The sequence below is a fragment of the Balaenoptera physalus genome, assembly GCF_965194825.1.
Source record: "Balaenoptera physalus genome assembly, chromosome: X".
In the NCBI taxonomy this organism is placed as follows: Eukaryota; Metazoa; Chordata; class Mammalia; order Artiodactyla; family Balaenopteridae; genus Balaenoptera; species Balaenoptera physalus.
The window spans coordinates 47,994,560-48,016,274 of NC_138903.1; the positions used below are offsets into that span (position 1 = coordinate 47,994,560).

The 21,715-nt window shown below is 39.6% G+C and overlaps 1 protein-coding gene across 1 annotated transcript in view; it reads left to right on the top strand.

Moving 5' to 3' along the window:
• Window positions 1-7,440: 7,440 nt before the first annotated feature.
• Window positions 7,441-21,715, top strand: part of LOC309651914 (G2/mitotic-specific cyclin-B3-like) — a 42,872-nt gene continuing 28,597 nt past the window's right edge. The window contains 4 exon segments of the mRNA XM_082445128.1: window positions 7,441-8,778; window positions 12,411-12,542; window positions 14,792-14,878; window positions 19,701-19,798. Coding sequence (XP_082301254.1) covers window positions 12,447-12,542; window positions 14,792-14,878; window positions 19,701-19,798 — 281 coding nt within the window. The 5' untranslated portion in view covers window positions 7,441-8,778; window positions 12,411-12,446.

The window sequence follows — 21,715 nt, forward strand, 5'->3', positions numbered from 1 at the left end:
CATTAGGAGCTTTATCTTTCCAAATACAGAAATGCTTGAGGAGAATGACTGTTTTACTCATTTTCATTTACCCTGCAAGAAATAGTACTAGGTTGGTCTAGATTAGTGAGTGCTTAAGGATATTTACATAACTGAAAAATCAGTGTGTACACCTGAAACTAATATAATGTTATATGTCAATTCTATCTCAGTAAAAAAAGAAAGACAATCATTGGTAATGGTTGTTCAAGAATTGCTATGCCCAGAACCATACAGAAGTGCCTGGCCACAGGCAAGAATACTGGATCATGTTGGTCCAAACTGCCTGGCTTATTTCAATACCTTCCTAACTGGTTCCACTGAGTTTTTCCCTTGCCACTCTTCAACAGAATATTTTTAGAAGAACAATATATTTTATTAGCTACTGTTATTTTTTTATAACAGCTTTATTGAAATGTAATTCAAATACCATGTAATTCACCTAACGTGTACAATGCAATGATTTTTAGTATACTCACAGAGTTGTGCAACCATCATCATAATAAATTTTAGAACATTTTCATCACCAAAAAAAAGAAACCTCATACCCTTTAGCTATCACACCTCAGCTCCCCCAACCGTATACCTCCTCAGCCTTAGGCAGCCACTATTCTACTTTCTGTCTCTATAGATTTGCCTATTTTGAACATTTAATATGTGGAATCATACAATATGTGGTCTTTTGTAACTGATTTCCTTCACTTAGCATAACTTTTCCCAGTAAAGAGTTGTGACAACATGTGTGAAATGCTGTTTTGTGAAGGAAGCTCATTAGAGACTCAGTCATGCAGGCACCCTCTGCTATAGCACATACCCAAAGTCCAGAGTCCCAGGAGGAAAGCTGGTGTTCATCAGAAACCATGTTGTTTGCACAAACAGTTAAGTACAGTGAGCTATTCTTATCAGTTAGGGTGGTGGGAACCCTCCCCAAATTCAAGTTGCCAGATCCTAGCCAAGGGCCAAACTTGCCAGCAGGATTTTCAATTGATAGCATTCTCAGGCCTGCTATGTTAACTCTTTTCTATACAGATTTTGATAGGGATTGCATTGATTCTGTAGATCAATTTGAGGAGAATTGCCATCTTAATATTAAGTATTTCAACCAATGAACATGGGATGTCTTTTCATTTATTTAGGTCTTTAATTTCTCTCAGTGATGTTTTGTAGTTTTCAGTGTGCAAGTCTTCTTTTTTTTAACATCTTTATTGCAGTATAATTGCTTTACAGTGGTGTGTTACTTTCTGCTTTATAACAAAGTGAATCAGTTATACATATACATATGTTCCCATATCTCTTCCCTCTTGTGTCTCCCTCCCTCCCACTCTCCCTATCCCAACCCTCTAGATGGTCACAAAGCACCGAGCTGATCTCCCTGTGCTATGCGGCTGCTTCCCACTAGCTATCTATTTTACCTTTGATAGTGTATATATGTCCATGCTACTCTCTCACTTCGTCCCAGCTTACCCTTCCCCCTCCCCATGTCCTCAGGTCCATTTTCTAGTAGGTCTGCGTCTTTATTCCCGTCCTGCTCCTAGGTTCTTTATAACCATTTTTTCCCCTTAGATTCCATATATATGTGTTAGCATACGGTATTTGTTTTTCTCTTTCTGACTTACTTCACTCTGTATGACAGACTCTAGGTCCATCCACCTCGCTACAAATAACTCAATTTCGTTTCTTTTTATGGCTGAGTAATATTCCATTGTATATATGTGCCATATCTTCTTTATCCATTCATCTGTCTAAGGACACTTAGGTTGCTTCCATGTCCTGGCTATTGTAAATAGAGCTGCAAGGAACATTTTGGTACATGACTCTTTTTGAATTATGGTTTTCTCTGGGTATATGCCCAGTAGTGGGATTGCTGGGTCATATGGTAGCTCTATTTTTAGTTTTTTAAGGAACCTCCATACTGTTCTCCATAGTGGCTGTATCAATTTACATTCCCACCAACAGTGCAAGAGGGTTCCCTTTTCTCCACACCTTCTCCAGCAGTTATTGTTTGTAGATTTTTTGACGATGGCCATTCTGACTGGTGTGAAGTGATACCTCACTGTAGTTTGATTTGCATTTCTAACGATCAGTGCTGTTGAGCATCCTTTCATGTGTTTGTTGGCAATCTGTATATCTTCTTTGGAGAAATGTCTATTTAGGTCTGCTGCCCATTTTTGGATTGGGTTGGCTTTTTTTTGATATTGAGCTGCATGAGCTGCTTGTAAATTTTGGAGATTAATCCTTTGTCAGTTGCTTCATTTGCAAATATTTTCTCCCATTCTGAGGGTTGTCTTTTCATCTTGTTTATGGTTTCCTTTGCTGTGCATTTAAGCATTTAAGTTTCATTAGATCCCATTTGTTAATTTTTGTTTTTATTTCCATTTCTCTAGGAAGTGGGTCAAAAAGGATCTTGCTGTGATTTATGTCATAGCGTGTTCTGCCTATGTTTTCCTCTAAGAGTTTTATAGTGTCTGGCCTTACATTTAGGTCTTTCATCCATTTGGAGTTTATTTTTGTGTATGGTGTTAGGGAGTGTTCTAATTTCATTCTTTTACATGTAGCTGTCCAGTTTTCCCAGCACCACTTATTGAAGAGGCTGTCTTTTCTCCATTGTATATGCTTGCCTCCTTTATCAAAGATAAGGTGACCATACGTGCGTGGGTTTATCTCTGGGCTTTCTATCCTGTTCCATTGATCTATATTTCTGTTTTTGTGCCAGTATCATACTGTCTTGATTACTGTAGCTTTGTAGTATAGTCTGAAGTCAGGGAGCCTGATTCCTCCAGCTCCATTTTTCTTTCTCAAGATTGCTTTGACTATTCAGGGTCTTTTGTGTTTCCATACAAATTGTGTACCTTTTTGTTCTAGTTCTGTGAAAAATGCCATTGGTAGTTTGATAGGGATTGCATTGAATCTGTAGATTGCTTTTGGTAGTATAGTCATTTTCACAATGTTGATACTTCCAATCCAAGAACATGGTATAGCTCTCCATCTGTTTGTATCATCTTTAATTTCTTTCATCAGTGTCCTATAGTTTTCTGCATACAGGTCTTTTGTCTCCTTAGGTAGGTTTATTCCTATGTATTTTATTCTTTTTGCTCCAATGGTAAATGGGAGTGTTTCCTTAATTTCTCTTTCAGATTTTTCATCATTAGTGTATAGGAATACAAGAGATTTCTGTACATTAATTTTGTATCCTGCTACTTTACCAAATTCATTGATTAGCTCTAGTAGTTTTTTGGTGGCATCTTTAGGATTCTCTCTGTATAGTATCATGTCATCTGCAAACAGTGACAGCTTTACTTCTTCTTTTCCAATTCGGATTTGCATGTATCTTTTTGAGTTACTGTTTTTTGTTTTTTGTTTTTTTTCTAATAGATATATACCCAGGAGTGGACTTGCTGGGTCATATGTTAGTTCTATTTTTAGTTTTTCGAGAAACCTTTATATTGTTTTCCACAGTGGCTGCACCAATTTACATTCCCACTAACAGTGTACTAGGGTTCCCTTTTCTCAACATCCTCACAAACACTTGTTATGTGTTGTCTTTTGATGATAGCCATTCTGACAGGCGTGAGGTGGTATCTCATTGTAGTTTTGATTTATTATGCATTTCCCTGATGATTAGCAGTGTTGAGCATCTTTTCATGTACCTCTTGGCCATCTGCATTTCCCCTTTGGAAAAATGTCCATTCAGGTCTTCTGTCCCTTTTTTAATCAGAGTGTTTGTGTTTTTGATGTTGAGTTGTATATAGCTTTTTTAGTGCATGTTCTAGGTATTACATTATATATACACAACATGTCACAATCTACTGGAGTTGACATTATCAGTTTGAGGAAGTCTAGAAACTTTTCCTCCCTTTACTCTCCTACATCTATATTATTGTTTTAAACATTTCCTCTACATACATTGAGAACCATATCAGACAGTTATACATTTTGCTATAACTGTCAGACATAATTGAGAAAGCAGTGTCAGAAGGAGTCTATTGTACCTACCTGTATTTTTACTCTTTCCACTGTTCTTTCTCCCTGATGTTACAAGATTCCTTCTATTACTATTTTTCCTACTTTGTAAACTTTCTATTCTTTTTTTTTTTATTTAAAAAAATTTTTTTTTAAAATTTATTTATTTATTTATGGCTGTGTTGGGTCTTCGTTTCTGTGCGAGGGCTTTCTCTAGTTGTGGCAAGCGGGGGCCACTCTTCATCGCGGTGCGCAGGCCTGTCACTATCACGGCCTCTCTTGTTGCGGAGCACAGGCTCCAGACGCGCAGGCTCAGTAATTGTGGCTCACGGGCCCAGTTGCTCCGCGGCATGTGGGATCGTCCCAGACCAGGGCTCGAACCTGTGTCCCCTGCATTGGCAGGCAGATTCTCAACCACTACGCCACCAGGGAAGCCCTAAACTTTCTATTCTTTTAAGGGGGGCATCCGAGAATGACTTGATTTCCCCTTCACTCCTGAAGGATATTTTACTTGGATATAGACTTCTGAGCTGACAGCTCTCTTTTTTTTTAGTACTGGGAAAATATTGTCACCTTCTTCTGGCCTGCATGGTTTCTGATAAGAAATCTATTGTCATTCAACAAAATTTTGCTCTGTTAGAAAGGTGTCATTTCTCTCTTGCTGCTTTCAAGGTTTTTGTTTTGTTTTTTCTTTAGTTTTCAGAAGTTTGATTATGATGTGTCTTTGTTTGAATTTCTTTGGGTTTACCCTGTTTGGGGTTCACTTAGCTTCTTGAATCTGTAGGTTTATGTCTCTCTCAAATTTGGAAAACTTGCCTAAGTATTTTTGTAGGAAAGATTACCAGAAGTAGAATCTCTGGGTAAAAGGGTTCAAACTTTAAAAATTCACTAGAGGGCTTCCCTGGTGGTGCAGTGGTTAAGAATCTGCCTGCCAATGCAGGGGACACGGGCTCGAGCCCTGGTCCAGGAAGATCCCACATGCCGCGGAGCAACTAAGCCCGTGTGCCACAACTACTGAGCCTGTGCTCTAGAGCCTGTGCGCCTAGAGCCCACAACAAGAGAAGCCACCCACTGCAATGAGAAGCCTGCAATGAAGAGTAGCCCCCGCTCACTGCAACTGGAGAAAGCCCACATGCAGCAATGAAGATCCAATGCAGCCAAAAAAAGAAAAAAAATTCACTAGATATTTTCAAATAACCCTCCCAAAGTTAGTGGAAGTTTTTATTTCTGCTGGCAATGAATAAAAATGCCTGTTTACGCACCCCTTTACCAACAGAAATTATGATTAATCTATTAAACCTTTGCCAGTGTCCTAAACAAAACAATGCATTGTTGTTTTAATCTACATTTATTTTTAGTGAATTTGAGCATATTTTTATGTTTATTGACCATTTGTATTTCTTCTCTAATTGTTCATTTTGTTGTCAAATTTTTTGATGGGTGGTTCATCTTTTTCTTGCTGATCATGCAATTCTCTTTGTACATTTTGGAAATTATTCCTTTGTCATTCGTGTTGACAATGTTTTTGGCCAGTTTGTTGTTAAGTTTTTTAACCCTGTTTTTGTTTTTGTTTACTTGTTTTGCCAAACAAAAATTAAAAATTTTTAGCTACTAATATTTATTGAGCCTGTTGCTATCTCTAGATTTTTGTCCTGTTTAGAAAGGTTTTTCTTTCTGCAAGATTGTAAAAATTTTTAAAATATTTTGTCTAGTATTTCCATGGTTTCATTTTTCACAATTAAATCTTGGATCCATGTGAAATATATTTTCATGTAAAAGTGAGGTAGATAAGCGCAGATCTTTCCTATTAGGTTTTAATACAGGGATGTAGTGGGGAGGGGAAAGGAGAGTTCATGAAAGAGTTGTATGCCTGGGTGGAGGGAAATATTGGAAAATGGTAGAGTCAAAGGGCTGTCTCCTCTTTTCTTAGTGTTCCCTCTGAGTGCTACTCAAAGGAAAGGTTAAGTCCACTGGAGGTTTGAAAGTTGTGAGAAAATTTTTTTTTTAATTTTTGGAAAATTATAATGTTTACTCAGTAACTTTTTTGTTTTTGTGAAGAAGTGGAAAGAAACAGGAAAAATAAAATTGCTTGTTTTGTGATTTTTGTGTTGCTGTTGTTTTGGTGGATGGACCTTTTCCTCTTTTGACTGAAGAAGACTTGTTGTGACTTGTGTTAATACTATATTTCCTTTATAGTGCATCCCAGTGGGACACTTGTCCACAGCGATGCCCCTTAAAGGAAGATACTCCTTTACTTGGTTAACAAATCTTAATGTTTTTCAGCCATCTTTCAAGGAGGCAGGTATGGGGTAGTGCTTATGTGTTTGGTCTCTGGAATCAGACTGCTTGGGTTTGAATCCCAATCCAATAGCTTACTAGCTGTGTGATCTTGGGCAAGTTACTGAACTTCTCTGTACTTCAAGTTCCTCTTCTGCAAAACAGGGACATTAGCAACTCATTGTATTGTTGTGAGTGTCAGAACAGTGTCAAACATATTGTAAGCAATTGATAAATGTGAACTCTTCTTAATGCTAATCACCGGAGATAGAGCACAATAGGTGCAGTCCTTGCAGTTGTGGACCTTCCATTCTTGAGTGAGGAGGTAGGTTAAAAAATTACAAATAGCAATAATTACTCTAAAAGAAACGTAAGGACCTAAGTGGGAAGGAAATCTAAAAAAGAGTGGATATATGTATACATATGACTGATTCACTTTGCTGTACAGCAAGAAACTAACACAACATTGTAAAGCAACTATACTCCAATAAAAATAAAAAGAAAAAAGAAATGCAAGGGGCTGAGGTAAAATATTAGGGAGTGGGAGAAGAATCCTACTCTATATAACATGGTCAAGGAAGGCCTCTCTGAAGAGTGGATATTTAAGGTGAGACTTAAAGCATGATAAAAAAAAAAAGTAATTTAAAGAAGAGAGGGAAGAATGTTTCTGACAGTGGGAACGTCATGTGCAAAGTTCCCGAGAAGAGGGATTTTCTGTATATTCAAAGTTTGGGAAGAAGATCATTATGGCTGGAATGGAGTAAATGAGAAAGAGAGTGGTATGAGACAAGGTTAGTGAGATAGGTGGGACTTGTAGGCCAGGGTAAGGAGTCTGGATTTTATTTTAAGTTCTGTGGGAAACCACAAAAGCAGGAGAGGGACATGATACATATTTTTTTTTAAAAGACTGATCATATTGTATTGTATTTGCATTAGAGAAGAGCCAGATTGGAAAGGGGGAGAGCAGCTTGGAGGCTTTTGACTGTGGTCCAATAGAGAGACTATGGTTGTAGTAGAGATGGAGGGAAGCGGATGGATATAAAATATATTTTTGAGGTAGAATCAACAGGATTTGCTGAAGGATTGGATTTGGTAGGGTAAGGTGGTGGAAAAGAGTTTGAATCAAGGATGATACCCAGGTTTCTGGCTTGATTAACAGGCTTGATGTGGTACCAGTTTCTGAAGTGGGGGACATTGGAGGAAGGATCAGGTTTGGTGAAGGTTGTGAATACGTTAAGTTTGAGGTGTCTATTAGACATCCAAGTGGAGATGTGGAGTAGTCATTTGGATTTATGAGTCTGGAGTTCAGGGCCAGCTTTTAGATGCTACTTAAAGTCATGGATCTGGATGTGATAACCTAGGGATATTAAAAAGAGAAGAGGGCCTGGGATCATGTGACTATTTTCCATTTAATGTAGAAGCTATGAGATACTAAAAGGAGAATGGACTAATAATAAGTGTAAAGATGTAGTTTAGTGGTAGAGTATCTGTTGTATATGCAGGACTTCCTAGGTTTTATTCCTGGCATCTCCATTCTCTCTTTCCCTCCTCAGAAGACAGGGCAGGGCTATACACTCTTCAAGTCTTTTGTCAGTTACTCATATATATATTTTTTAGCTCCTGGAACAAAGCAGGTGCTCAATAATTATTTGTTGAATGAATGAATTAATGTAGGAATGAAATGAATGAGCATATCGGTTGTATTACTTGCTTTGCCACAATGTAGCACTGTGACTTTGGGCAGTTAGCAAGCTACAGTTTTGTTGTCTGTAAAACGGCAATAATAAAAGTACCTACCTTTTTGGACAGTGTTGAAAACAATTAAACAATTTGTAGCAATTAGCACAGAGCTAGCGCTCAGTTAATGTTAGCTACTATTAGCTCTCTGAACTTTGGGGGCTATCCATAAAATAAGGGCAATAATTTCTGCTCTGCTTCCCTCACAAAGGCCCCTTTTGGCCGCGCCGCGCGGGCTTGTGGGTCTTAGTTGCCCGACCAGGGATTGAACCTGGGCCAGGGCAGTGAAAGCGGCGAGTCCTAACCACTGGACCGCCAGGGAATTCCCAAAAGCTTATTAATATTAATGTTTTAATTCACTACATAATGCAGCGGCTCTCGCCATCCTCCAGCAGGATTATTTAAATGAAAACGAGTCTTTAAAGAGACCCAGTACTCCCGCTTGTCAGCCCAGCCCAGTGCAACCAGGGGTACAGGAAACCACGCCCCGTTGTGAAGTCAATTAGCTGCAGAGTTCAGTTTAAAAATACCCAGCCCCGCCCCTCCTTGCTAGGCGAGCTCAAGTCTCAACTGCACGCTGATTTGCCCCTGCTGGCCAATCACCACTGATCTGCCTCCTGGGCTGTAATTTTCAAAATTCTCTGCTGGGCTGATTGGAGAGAGCAGGGGGTAAGTTGAGACGGACGCCGGTTGCTGCGACGCGGAGCTCCGGTCATTTCCCGGGCCTCTCCTGGGCTAGGACTGCGTCCGTGGTCTTTCCTCTTCTGCCCTCAATCTCGATATGAGGTAGGCACCTTTGAACTTGTACTGCCCGCTTGAATGTCCGGTTGTGTCGCACGCGGGTGGGTCCTTGAGCCTCACTGCAGTCCCTTGTAACTCACTGTCTTCTTTTGCCGGGATGCATGGGATCCCTGACACGAAATCTTTGCTTTTTCCTGTCAGTCAGCAGTCTTCGGAGAGAGCCCTGTACGAGGTTGGGGAGGGAGTGTGTATTAGTGGGTGAGATGGCAAAGCAAAAAAACAAACCAAAAAAACCAACAAGCAAAAACAACAAAAAACCAAAACTGGGTCTCAGCTTTTAAATGGAGCTACCAGTACACATGCCTGAATCAGAGTACATTTACGTAACGTCTTTTCACAAGCGAAACTGTGCAGGATCAATTTCATCCGCAAGACATATTTAAGCTAGAGAATGCTACTTGAGGGATGTCTTTTGAACTACAGGTTGAAGGATATGAAGGAAGATGGACACATGTGTCCTTCCTCCCTTGTCGTCTCCACTGGCTCTCTTCTATCATCACCACCTCAAACCTCTCCAACTCTGGCTTTCCACTGCTCTCTGCTATGGTCCTCTTGGAATCCTAGAATGTCAGAAGTTGAAGGCATCCTAGAACAGTGCTTCTTAAACTTTAAAGTGCCTACAGATCACCTGGGGTTATTAACTTGCACTTCCTGATTTGGTAAGGCCTACCTCGGGGCCTGAGATTTTAAATTGCTAACAAGCTCCCAGGTGATGCTAATATTGCTGGTCCATTGACCATGGTCTAAATGTCGAGGAGACTCTGGTCCCACTATCTCATTTTATTAGGTGGGGGAAGGAGGCCTGGAGAGGGAAAAGGGACCTGTCCAGTGTCACTCAGCCAGCTAGGGCAGGATTAGAACTAGAGCCTAGGCATCCTTCCCAGCTCAGTGCTGCTTTCATTGACACCATGCTGCTTTCTCTCCCCAGTGTCTTGCTGTCTGTAACCTGCCTTTATATATGAAAAGAAGTCGCTGCTGTTTCCTGAGATTGTCTTGATCTACAGTTTTGGACTCTGAGCAATTGGGCTTCTAAACAAGCCAACTTGCCCCTGTGTGGGTTTCAGCACCAGCCCTGGGATGCCCAATAGAGTCTTCAACACTCATCAGTGTGTATGTAGGGGAGATGGAAAGTCTGGAAAGTAGAAAGGATTTTAATTTTTTTGTCCAAGTAAGGCTAAGGGTTCTGTAGGTGGTAGAAGTTGAGAGTCTTCTGCAGAGTGTCCTTTTATGAAAGCATGTTTCTGGTGGTGTCAATCCCCTCCCCCTACCTAGTGGCGGGGAAATTAGTTACTTAAGTCGGTGTCTGTGTCCCCCAAAGCAAGTGATTATTGTTCAGGATAATGAAGGTGATACATGACCATCATCTGAAAAACCTTATTTTCTCTGAGGTTTAGTCAACCTGTGATGTCATCAGCTGAAAGTTTTCTGGCCTGTTGACTCCAGTTTGATTTTTTCTTTCCGCTTGAAAGATAAAGATTTCAGAACATGAGTCTTTGGTCATCCATAAAAAATTGTATGAGATGTGAATAATAATAGTGGAGTGAGTGGTTTTCATACAGTGCAGTTAAGGGTGGGTTCACTCAATTTAGCTTTATTGCTGCTTGGCTGAGTTTTGAGGGATGAGATGGAAAATAGGTTTGGATTTGGAGGAAGAGAAGGAGAATAAGACGCACCATTTATTCTGAGTACTTACCAGGTTAAGCTTTGCACATACAAATTTACATTTGAGCCACACAATACCTCTGCAAGTAAGAGGTGGTATAGCTCTTTTGCAAATGAGGAAACTGAGGCTCTAAGATGCTAAGTTGGCTGATTTAGGAGCCCAGTTGCTTCTTAAAAAAAAGTCTGTGTTCATTCTAACTCCTCATTACTCCTTATACTACCACACTATGGCCTTTCACTTTGGGCTGTGGGCTATTTTGGAATCTTTTTTGCATACAATCAGAGAGACTTCATGGTATTTTAGAAAAGAGCCCTGGAAAGAGCTGGGTATTCTATGCTGCTTAATAATTTGTCCTGTGTAGTAAGTCACTTAACTCATCTGGGACTATAAAATGGAAAGAATTGTACTTGCCCTGCTTACCCTCACAGTTTTGTTGGGAGGATTAACTGACATAGTAAATGTGAAGGCACATACTTGTACTGACTTTTCCTTGCCAACAAAATGTTTAATATTCTCCATCCAAAGCAAAGCCCAAGTTAGCCTTTCTTCTTTCTTAAACCTTCCCCTCAAACTGCAGTCTTCTCTGCAGTCTTACCAGCGTGGCCCCAGCCTAGCTTGCAGCCTCTTTCTAACTCCTCCCCAACGCATTCTTTATACTCCACACTCCAGGCAAGTTTGGATGTTCCCAGACTTGCTGTGCTCTGCATGTTCAAGCCTCCGCCTAGGCTCAGGCTTTCTTTGCCTGGAAAGCTCCCCTGTCTACTTGGGAACCTTTTTGTCGTTTAAGTCCAGATGGAATCTCCCACAAGATTACTGACTTTCCATTATGTTTCTAAAGTACTTTTTATCTACCATTTTTAAATCATTTGTCATATTTTTATGTTACTGTTAGAGCTGTGCCTGTGAATACTTCTAGGGTAAGATACATGATTTATTTGTGTTTGTATCTCCATTGCCTGAAGTATCTGGTGCATTGCCTTTAGGGTCTCTCTTATGGAAGCCTGTTCTTTGTCAAATGCAGTTGAACTTGGACACTGAATATGGGTGGGGTTGGAAGGGCAGTTGTATTTGAGTGGGAAGGGTCTCTTGGATATCCAAGAGCTGATTCCTCCTAATTATGTATTTGCTTGTAAGATACATAAGTATATCATACTATTGGGAACTCACAAACTAAAAGAAATTTAAGGAATGTAGAATGGGATCCCACACTGAGATGGGGTGAAGGTAGGACTCTCCCAAGGTCTGTAATGACTGTTAAATTTTTATGTCAAGTGATTTTCAACAAGTTAGTTCCTTCTGTTGTTATCTTTTGATTTGATTTGATTTTTTTCTTACTGGGTGTCTGGAACTGGATTACAGTTTCTTGATTGAATGCAGCCTTTGAATACCCTCTGGCCTATTGTGCATACGTGTGTGTGTGTGTGTGTGTGTGTGTGTGTGTGTGTGTGCAGTGTATTCTTTTGCCTTCTCTGTAGCATCATTATAATTGCTGTGGCCAGGACCCCATGCCTTTTAAAGAACATTAACCCTACCAGCGAGCCTCCATACTATATGATCTGTCATGTTCTTGATTATTTTCAATGCAAAACTGTTAATTTGTCCCCAGTGTTCCTAGGCTAAACTAGGGGCTAGGCCACAGTCCCAGTGCCCACAGGGGGTGGCAGGCACTGTACTGAGCTTTTTACATAGAGTATCTCATTTAATTTGAACAGTGCCCTGCAGAGGTACGTATACTTATCTCCATTTTACAGATGAGATAACTGAAGCCTAGGGAGTTTAAGTCACTTGCCCATGGTTAAGTGTGGTAGAACCAAGATTTGAGCCCAGATCTGCTTAAATCAAAGTATGTTTTCTCCTAGGGATGCTATAGAGAGACTGGGTTTTCTCAAGGATCTCCAGAGAATTCTGATATTTCTGGTGAATGGTGTTTTAAAGAGTCCTTTTCTGATTGCAGCCCTGCCTTGGATAGATGCTGCTGAATCCATAAGAAATGCCACTGCCACTACCACCCCAGCGCTCCAGACGTGAGACTAAGAAATCTCAGTCCAGCAAAATTGTGCCCAGTGATCATGGCCCATCTGAAAAGGTTAGAGCAAGCTGTCCCTCCCAACAGTGTTTCAAATAAGCTCTTCCTGCGTTTGTTCAGTCCCTATCCTCATCCCTACATCTTTTGAAATATGTGTGGTTTAATCTGAGAAAGTGGGAAAGGGTGGCAGACCTTGTAGTTGGAGAAGACCAGCAAATTAGGACTTAGGGAGAAAGTGTCAACTCTTCTTTCCCGTAAATGCATGGCTAAGATGAAGGCCGTTCTCCATAACCTTCCAAAGCAAAAAATACTCAGTTCTCATTAGTGATCACATCTATACTCTTACTTTCTCTGAGATGCTCAAAGCACCTTGCCAGGTGGCTGCTTGGTACATCCTGGGGAGAGTATGAAGATTAGGTCAACAAACGTATTATAATGCTTTTTACAGCTATTAAATTTGAAGAATGGGCCCATTTTGAGCCTGCTGTTTTGACCTTGTGGATAGTTTGTCATTCCGACCCTGCGATGTTCTATGTTCCTCATCATTCATATTTTAATCAGAATTTTACTAACCTGATGAATTGTCATTAAGAGAGTATTTCCTGGAGCAAACATCATTAGGCCAATTTATTTTCCTTGATTGGTTTTCTCTCAGCACAGATAAACACTTTCTAATCATTTTCATTTTTGTCTCACTGAAATGATTTTCTTAGAGGGGCCAAATGTGTTTTTCCTATGTAAATTTGGCAAGAAAGATTTGATACATTGATCAGATTTTTGTCCATATCAAATTTTCTGATTAGAGTTCTGCCACTGTAAGTTTTCTTTTGTGGCCATTATTTTTCCAAATCCAACTCTCTCAGGGCACATTTTGCAAATATAAATTTTATTGAGTTCAGTTTTACCCATTGATTTTATTTGGGGCTGGTTATTTCTACCAGTAATATTAAGTAGGAATTGGATAACAGGCCAACAGTTAATTTCTTAGCCAATTTGAGAGAAAATACTAATTTATTTTTGCTAATTATTTCCACTAGGATTATTTATCATGAACTAGATAAGAGACTAATAGTTTACTTATTTCTTAGCTTAATCAATTAAAAAACAGAAGTAATTCTTCTCAGTTCTTTCAGGATTGCTCCACTGTGCTAGATTGTTCTATTGTAATATGAATCCAGTTCTCTAAATTTCTAATCACTTACTGTGTCATGTACTAACTGTCCATGATGTAAATAGAGAACAGGGAAAATAAATGGTCAGACCTCAATGTTCTGCTTCATATTATTAACAACTCTCTGACATAGGTAGGGCAGGGTTCTCAATTCATAAAGGAAATCTGATACTTAGGAGACTTTCACCAAATAAAAACTGTTAGGGAACAGAAAAACCCTACAGCGTGATTTACCTTAACCTCTAACCCCACAGAGATAGTCTTGCTCATTTGGGAGTGGGGTAAGGCATGTGTAGATAAACACTACCTAGAAAGGAAACTCCCTTTGATCCAAAATATTCACCCTTCCTCCTTTCCCCCATCTCTCCCTTGTATACACTAAAAGGGATTAATATGAATTACCAAACTCCTTTCTTAAAGTACAGAATTTTCCCTATGAGGTTTAAAAACATATTGGACTATATACTTTTAAAATACTATTTCTGCCCGTTTACAGTTTATATAGATTTTTAAAAAACATGTTTTCTCTTATTTGATCCTCAAATGAGGTAGGTCATTATCCCAATTTTACTGATGAGGAAATTGAGTCTCAGAAACTAAGTGACTTGTGCGAGGTCGATAGCTAATAAAGAGCTGATCCTGGATCAGTATCTAGGTACGTGTGTTATTGTCCTTATTGAGAATGTCTTAAATCAACTACTTAACGTAAGAGACACTTAAGTTTTGTTAAATTATTGAACTAATTTACCTGGGAACGTCCATATTAAAGGAATGAGTGGGAGTTGCAGGGTGGTGGGGGTGGTGATGGTTAATCTTGGCTAGTATAGCCATAAATAGGAGAGGAGTAAGAGAGAAAATTGGCTTCACCAAGCTAGTTTGCTCATTCTGAGAGTTACACTGACAGTCATCTTTTCTCCTCCCAGCCTTGTCCCTATCATCAATGATTATCTCCTTCAGGGACTCTCTAAGCAGTGGGTGCCAAAATTTCCTTTTGTTGTAGTTTATTGGGGTTTATTATAGGCGTCTGCAGTTGCTTGGAGATTCAGCCATTCCCCGCCTGAGCCCCAAAGATGACCTGAAGTCCCTGAAAAGACTGCTCACAATTGGATATACGCATTTACCTCTTTTACTTTTTTAGAGAGAGGAGAATTACCAAGCAAAGATATCTCCATCTTCACCTCAGGGACCACTGAAAAAGAGGTCAGCTTTTGAAGATCTCACCAACGTGAGTATGCCAGTCCAATCCTCTGCCATGGTGTCGCATAAGGTTTAGACAACCTCTTCCTTGAGGGACCTTTCCAGTTTACCAAACTCTGACCCTCTCTAGAATGTTGAGAGCCAATTTTATTTGGAATCAATGACCCAGTTTCAGAAACTGCAGTGGCTCTTCTGCTGGCACATACCATCTGGATTAATTGATGGAGCTCTCTGGAAGCAGCAGAGTGATTATGAGATATGAAATTGTAGACAAATATGAGAACTTTGGGGTCTTGCATTTAGATAAAGTCCAGAGGTGGCTCAGCTGGTTGCGTAGGCCTTGGAGGCAAGTACTCTGGTAGATTCATTGTAGTCTAGGGCAGTGTTCATCAATTCAAGCACGGTGGGCATTTTGAACAGGAAAGTTTTTCTATTGTGTACGACTGACTTCAGCCAGCATTCCTGGTCCCTAGCATTAAGTTCCAAAAGCACCCCAGTCATAGTGACAATCAAAAATGTCCTCTGATGTACAGAACCGTTGATGACCACAGTTCCATGATCTGGTTTTCAACTATGGAGATCTAGAAACTCAATTTTGGCTAGAATTCTTGAGTTCACTTCCGAGTTACCTCCCTTCTGGTGTTATTAAGGCGCCAGCAAAGAAAATCAAATTTACTAGTTAGAAAGTTACTAACTGAATATAGAATTGAGTCAGAGGTAATCTTTGGTCTTAGAAAATAATAGTAACTGATGCCTCCTGAGTGTTTACCACGTGTCAGGCACTATTCTAAGCATTTTTCCCTGTATCCACTCACTTAATCCTCATAAAATCCTTTGAGGCAGATACTATAATTATGTCCACTTCACAGATAAAGACTTGCCCAGTGTTGGTTTTGAAGTCTGTTTCATCTAGGATACAGAGAACCCTAGTGAACTCTATCCTGCCCTCTATAATAGTGTCCTTCTGTGGCTACCAGAATTCTTACATCTGCTAGATAATATTTTACCCCCTTGGGCAGGATTGGATAAGCATTGGCAAAGTTCTCCCCTTTGTATCTCTGCTCTTTAGATGCTATGTGACCACCTTTGTACTAAAACAGTCTTTTCCCTATGCAGATTACAACATGTATGATTGTGTTACAGCTTCCTGCATAATCAGATTTACTCTAGATTGGTTGAAAGAGCTACCTCCCACACAGACCTGTAAGGTTAGATTCATTTCCTGACTTATTTAACCATGGCTGTAGAAACTTGGTTGAAATAAGGTAGCCACACAAATCAGGAGCAGATGCAGCCCATCTTAATGTAGCTTCCCTTGGCCTCCAGAGTCCCTGATGGGAGTCCAGTGACACAGTGCAAAGCAAAGTCTAACCACATATGAAAAACTTTCCTGCCATGTCTCAGTCCTTTTTTTTTCGTGAAGTTTATATCATCATTCATAGAGAACAAACACAAATAAATTAATAGGAAACACATGCTAGGACCCTCCTGATTCTCCAACTGAATTCAACATCTGTTAGGCCACATACCTGTCCTGTCCAGGGTTGGGGAAGCAAGGCATCCCTGAGCAGTATCTCTGCCTCTAGCTTTTCAGAAGCTCAGAAAGCCCGTATCCCTTTTGCGTTCAAGTTCTGGTCACCTTGAATGGTCTTTGGTGCTTTCCAGACAAAGTTCCATCATTACAGTGTACCTAAGCCATTCCAGGGTTGGGCATTTCTGCAGACGTCTGAGCTCATTTCTTTGAGGGTTGAGGACTCCTTTCTCTCTGAACTTTGGGGATTCCCTGTATGACGATTTGCTTCTTCCTGTCAGTATTACTTCATTTACATGTCCCCATATCTGTCTTCTCCTCAACATTCACCACAGTGAGGTCCTGGCTTGCCAAAAGAGCTGATCTGTTTTAATTAGTTAGTCTGCTGTGAGTGTTCTTTTCCCCCCTCTCCTTTATCCTTTCAGCATGGGAAGGACTTTTGATTTGTTAGAGCTGGTCCAAAGCCAGTGGATGAGGAGATAAAGTCTATTTCCTAAATTATTTTTTGTCAGTAGGATTGTCATCTCTATTTTCCTATTTTTTGGTGAAAGAATTATGGGGAGATACTGGTAAAGGTCCCCTTGAGCTTAGATCTGAAAATATTAGTGCTTTGAACCTTCACACATGGCAGGTTGAAAGTTTCACCCTGGGGATTAGGGTCTCCACCTCTCTCCTGCCAAGAACGCACATCTTTTCCAATTCTGGATCTCAGCTGGACACACAAGGAGTCTGTAAAACTTTAGGTGAAATTAAAATGCAAACTGTGTCAAGCTCTTTGAAGAGCAGAAGTGGACAACAACCTGAGGGCCTAAGAAAGAATTCCCTGTTGGATTGTAGTTGCTTATTATGATACGATGATACAAAGGCATAATTCTTTTATACTTCATTTGGAAATAATTTCAAATTTATAAAAAGTTGCAAAAATAAAAAACAGTACAAAGAACACACATATGCTGTTTACCTAGATTCACGTATTACTAACATTTTATCCTATCTGCTTACGTACATCATGGTCCTTTACCATGAAATACTTAGGGTATTTCAGCGTATATAGAGAAAGAGTCTCTATATACTATTTCTCCTCAGAGAAATAGTCTTATATAAACACAGTGCAGTCAACAACTTTATAAATTTACACTGATATAGTGTTTTTATGTAATCTGTTGTCCATATTCCAATTTTTTTCCATTGACTTTGTAAAGTCAATGTTATAAGCATTTTTCCCCCTCCAGTAAAGGATCCAGTCTAGGGTCGTTTACTTGTCATGTCTCTAGCTTCTTTTAATCTGGAACACTTCCATAGCCTTTCTTTGTTTTTTATGATATTTTTGAAGAATACAGTCCGACCCAACCCCCCATTTTAAAAATAGAACATTCCTCATTTTGTGTTTGTCTGATGTTTCCATGTGATTAGATTGATGTTATATACGCTTGGCTGGAGTACTGTGTAGGTGATGTTCTGTCCTTAGAGTATCACATCTGGAGGCACACGACATCCATCTGTCCCTCATTGGTGAGGTTAATTTTGATCACCCAGTCAAGATGTTGTCTGGCTTCTCCGCTGTATAATTACTGTTTTTTTTTTCCTCTTGCAACTAATAATCTGTGGGACACACTCTTAAGAGCCTCCAAATAGCCACTCTTCATCAAAATGTCCCCTAGATTTAGCATTCATTGATGATTTTTGCCTAACACAATCTTTATGATGATTTTTCCAACTCTAGCACTTGTTCCCCATTTACCAGTCTACAAGCAGAGGCCTCCCTTCTTCCCTGTTTATTTATTATTGGTATAGACTTATGAATTCCTATTTTTTCAGTGGTTTGTTGTTCAGTATTGTATTTTATTATTTTGGTGCTCAAATTGTCCCAGATTTGGTCACTAGGGTCCCCTTTAATCTGACTACTGTGTCTTTGTGACATACTATCATCATTTTTTTGAGCATTTTCTTTCCAGCATAACAGGATGTTCCAGGATGTTCTTGTACCTATTTTATTGCCATGGAGTCAACCATTTCTGTGAAGAATTCCTGTTCCTTTTAGTGGGGAATGGTATTAGAGACCAAGATCTCAGTGCTAGGTGTGCTACTGGGGTGTCTGCTTTTTCTGCCCTTTCTGCAGACAGAGTTAGGAAATGTCTGCATGTATATATACATATAGATACACACATATCTGTACTTAAACATATATATATATATATATACACATATATCTATATATACAAATACATACACTCCTGTATACTCAGATGTATATACACATATACCTATTTAAGAAATCATGAGTCCACACAGCTCCCATTCCAAAACGTACAGGGTTCTTTCTTGTATTCCTCAATCCGTGTTTATATGTTCCTTCTCTACAATGAGAACCATGGTTCCCAAGATCATCAACACATTTACTCAATACTATAATACATCTAAAAGAGTTTCAGAATTACTTCTTTCACACCACCATAATAAACACACCTACTAAAAAGAGTTCCAGATTTATTTGCAATATTCTCCACCATCCCACAAACGCATCCTGACTGAGGATGTATATGGTGAGGGTGTATAGTCTGTGTTTACTTGGATTAGTTGTTTATTATCTTGTATTTCCTTCTGTTTTCTTTCTTTTGTCCTTCAGTGTGGTTATGGTATTTATTTGGAATACAATTAGATTCAGTTTGTTTCATTTTAAAGGCATAACCTTTAAGATTATTTTTATTGACATTATTCACATTCCCATGATCTCTTCTACTGTTTAATAGAATTAGTCATGATTAGAGTTTCTGGTGGAGCTCCCCAGAGCCCCATGTTAAATAAATATCCCCTCAGTGAGATGGGATAGATGTATCACAGGTAGTGTTGTATTAGAGGTCTATCCTGAAAAGCTAGTTGATCTTGGTATACTCAGGCAGCAAAGCCAGTTATATTGCCTTTTCCCCCCTCTAAATATCTTATGGGGTCAAAATGGAATGTGATGTTTACAAAACATCTTTTTGAGAATTTGCCAGCCAGTATACCTGACATTGGAGATCAAAACTACATCAAATGTATCTTGAAATCACTTAGGGCTGCTATTTAGCTAATATGCACCAGGACTACTGTACTGCCAGCTTCCATCATGACTAGTTGGCACCAGTACCATACTGGTTGGAAGCTGTTTTGATCAATGTTCCTGGGAACACCCAAACAAGGTGTCCAGGGTGTGGATGTGTGTCAGGACCTTCCTATGAGAACCACCTATTTGGTAATTTGAGGTTCTCTCTCTCTCTCTCTTCATTTCCTTGCTTCCTCCTCCAGAACAGCCCCCCCACCTTTTTTTTTTTTCTTGCAGCCTTCTCAAAGTCAACCTGCCAAGCCCAAGAAGGAAGCCAGTAATGAGTTTGTTAAAGATGTTTCCAAGAAGAAAAACAGGAACACACCTGCTTGTGGGTGAGTACGAGGGGACTCAGATGGCATTGTTTTATATGGTAAAGGAGAGGGTGTGACATCCTTTTGACTGCCTTTTGTCCCCATTGAGAACATTTTTAGTGAGCTACAGTGGTGAGTACTACATTAACTCTGGGTGCTTAGATGGACTAAATTGCTGAAGAATTACAGGCCTCATCTCACCACCACCCCCAATCTTTCTCTCTCCCTCTCTCTGCCCCCCTCTCTCCCTCTCCCTCTCCCTCTCCCTCTTCCTCTTTCCCTCTGTCACCCACCTACATGGTGTGTGCATATTGAAAGAGCTGTTGTCATTGAGGAATTTGCCAAAAGGTCTTGTGCTCATCTTTTCTCTATTTTAGTACTTCAGTCCTTGACTGAGCTACTCTGTGGTTGAGAGTGTGGAGGCAACTTAACTTTTCAGGGGATTCTCAGCAGCTGGCTGATAGCTTGCCAGTCTGCTTATCCCATTAGAACCCTTAGGGGGAGGTTTGTTCCTTGTTACTGTAGAGAAATTACTATCTCCTTAGGCCAAAAATGTGTGTTTTCCAGCTGTTATAGGGAACTGATCACAGGTTCTGCAAGTAGATAGGAGTATTCTCATCTAGGATCGGGAAAAGGATTTACTCCTAGGAAAATTTCTATTAGAAGAAGAGTTATAAAGTGGAGTGAGACCTTTTTATATCCTCTCCTCATTCCAGTGGGAATTACTTCTTTCTGGAAGAATAGAATAGATCAGCTAGATAGCTATAACCTGGCTAAGCATGGGTTCCAAATGGTAAGGGGAAAAGTTTGGGGAACTCCAAAAAATTAACATGCCAGGTCCACAGGACACTTTGCTAATTACCCAGCAGAAAGAAATCATACCAGAAGATTAGCATTTAGCCCTACTCAGTTTCTTGCTGAAATGAAATTCCTGGGATTTGCGTGTGTATTTTGACCTTAATTCCCTGTGTTATTTTCTTTTGAATTTCTTTCACCATTCTGACTTTAGCAGGGAAATCCTCACAAAATGCCATAAACATTCTTGTCCTCATTCAGAGTTCAGTGAAATGGACCCTAATAATAGTGCTAGAGCTAATAGCTAACATCTATTGAGAGTTTACTGTAATCACACATTATTCTAAGTGGTTTTTTTTTTTTTTGGTAACAGCTTTATTAGGATATAATTCACATACACAATTCACCCTCTTAAAATGTACAATTCAGTGGTTTTTAGTATATTCACAGAGTTATGCAGCCATCACCACAGTGAATTTTAGCATATTTTCATCAACCCCAAAAGGAACTCTACCTTTAGCTGCCACCTCTCAGTCCTCCCTACCTGTAGGCAACCACTAGTCTACTTTCTGTCTCTATAGATTTATCCATACTGGACGTTTCCCAGAAATGGAATTGTACAATGTATCGTCTTTTGTATCTGGCTTCTTTCACTCAGCATAATGTTTAAGGGTTCATCCATGTTGTAGCAGGTATCAGTACTTCATCCTCTTTTATTGCCAAATAATATTCCATTGTATGGATGTACCATATTTTGTCTATCCATTCATCAGTTGATGAATGTTTGAATTGTTTCCACCTTTTGGTTATTGTGAATAGTGCTGCTATGAACACCTGTGTACAAGTTTTTGTTTGAACACCTGTTTTTAATTCTTTTGCATATATAACTAGAAATGTAATTGCTGGGTCATATGGTAATTCTATGTTGAACTCATTGAGGAACTGCCAAACTGTATTCCATAGTGGTTACACTATCTTACATTCCTACCAGCAGTGGATGAGGGTTTTGAATTTTCCACATCCTTGCCATTTTCTGGGAGGTTTTTTTGTTTGTTTGTTTGTTTGTTTGTTTTTTGTTTTTTTAACGGCCATTCTAGTGAGTGTGGGATGGTATCTCATTGTGGTTTAGATTTGCAGTTCTCT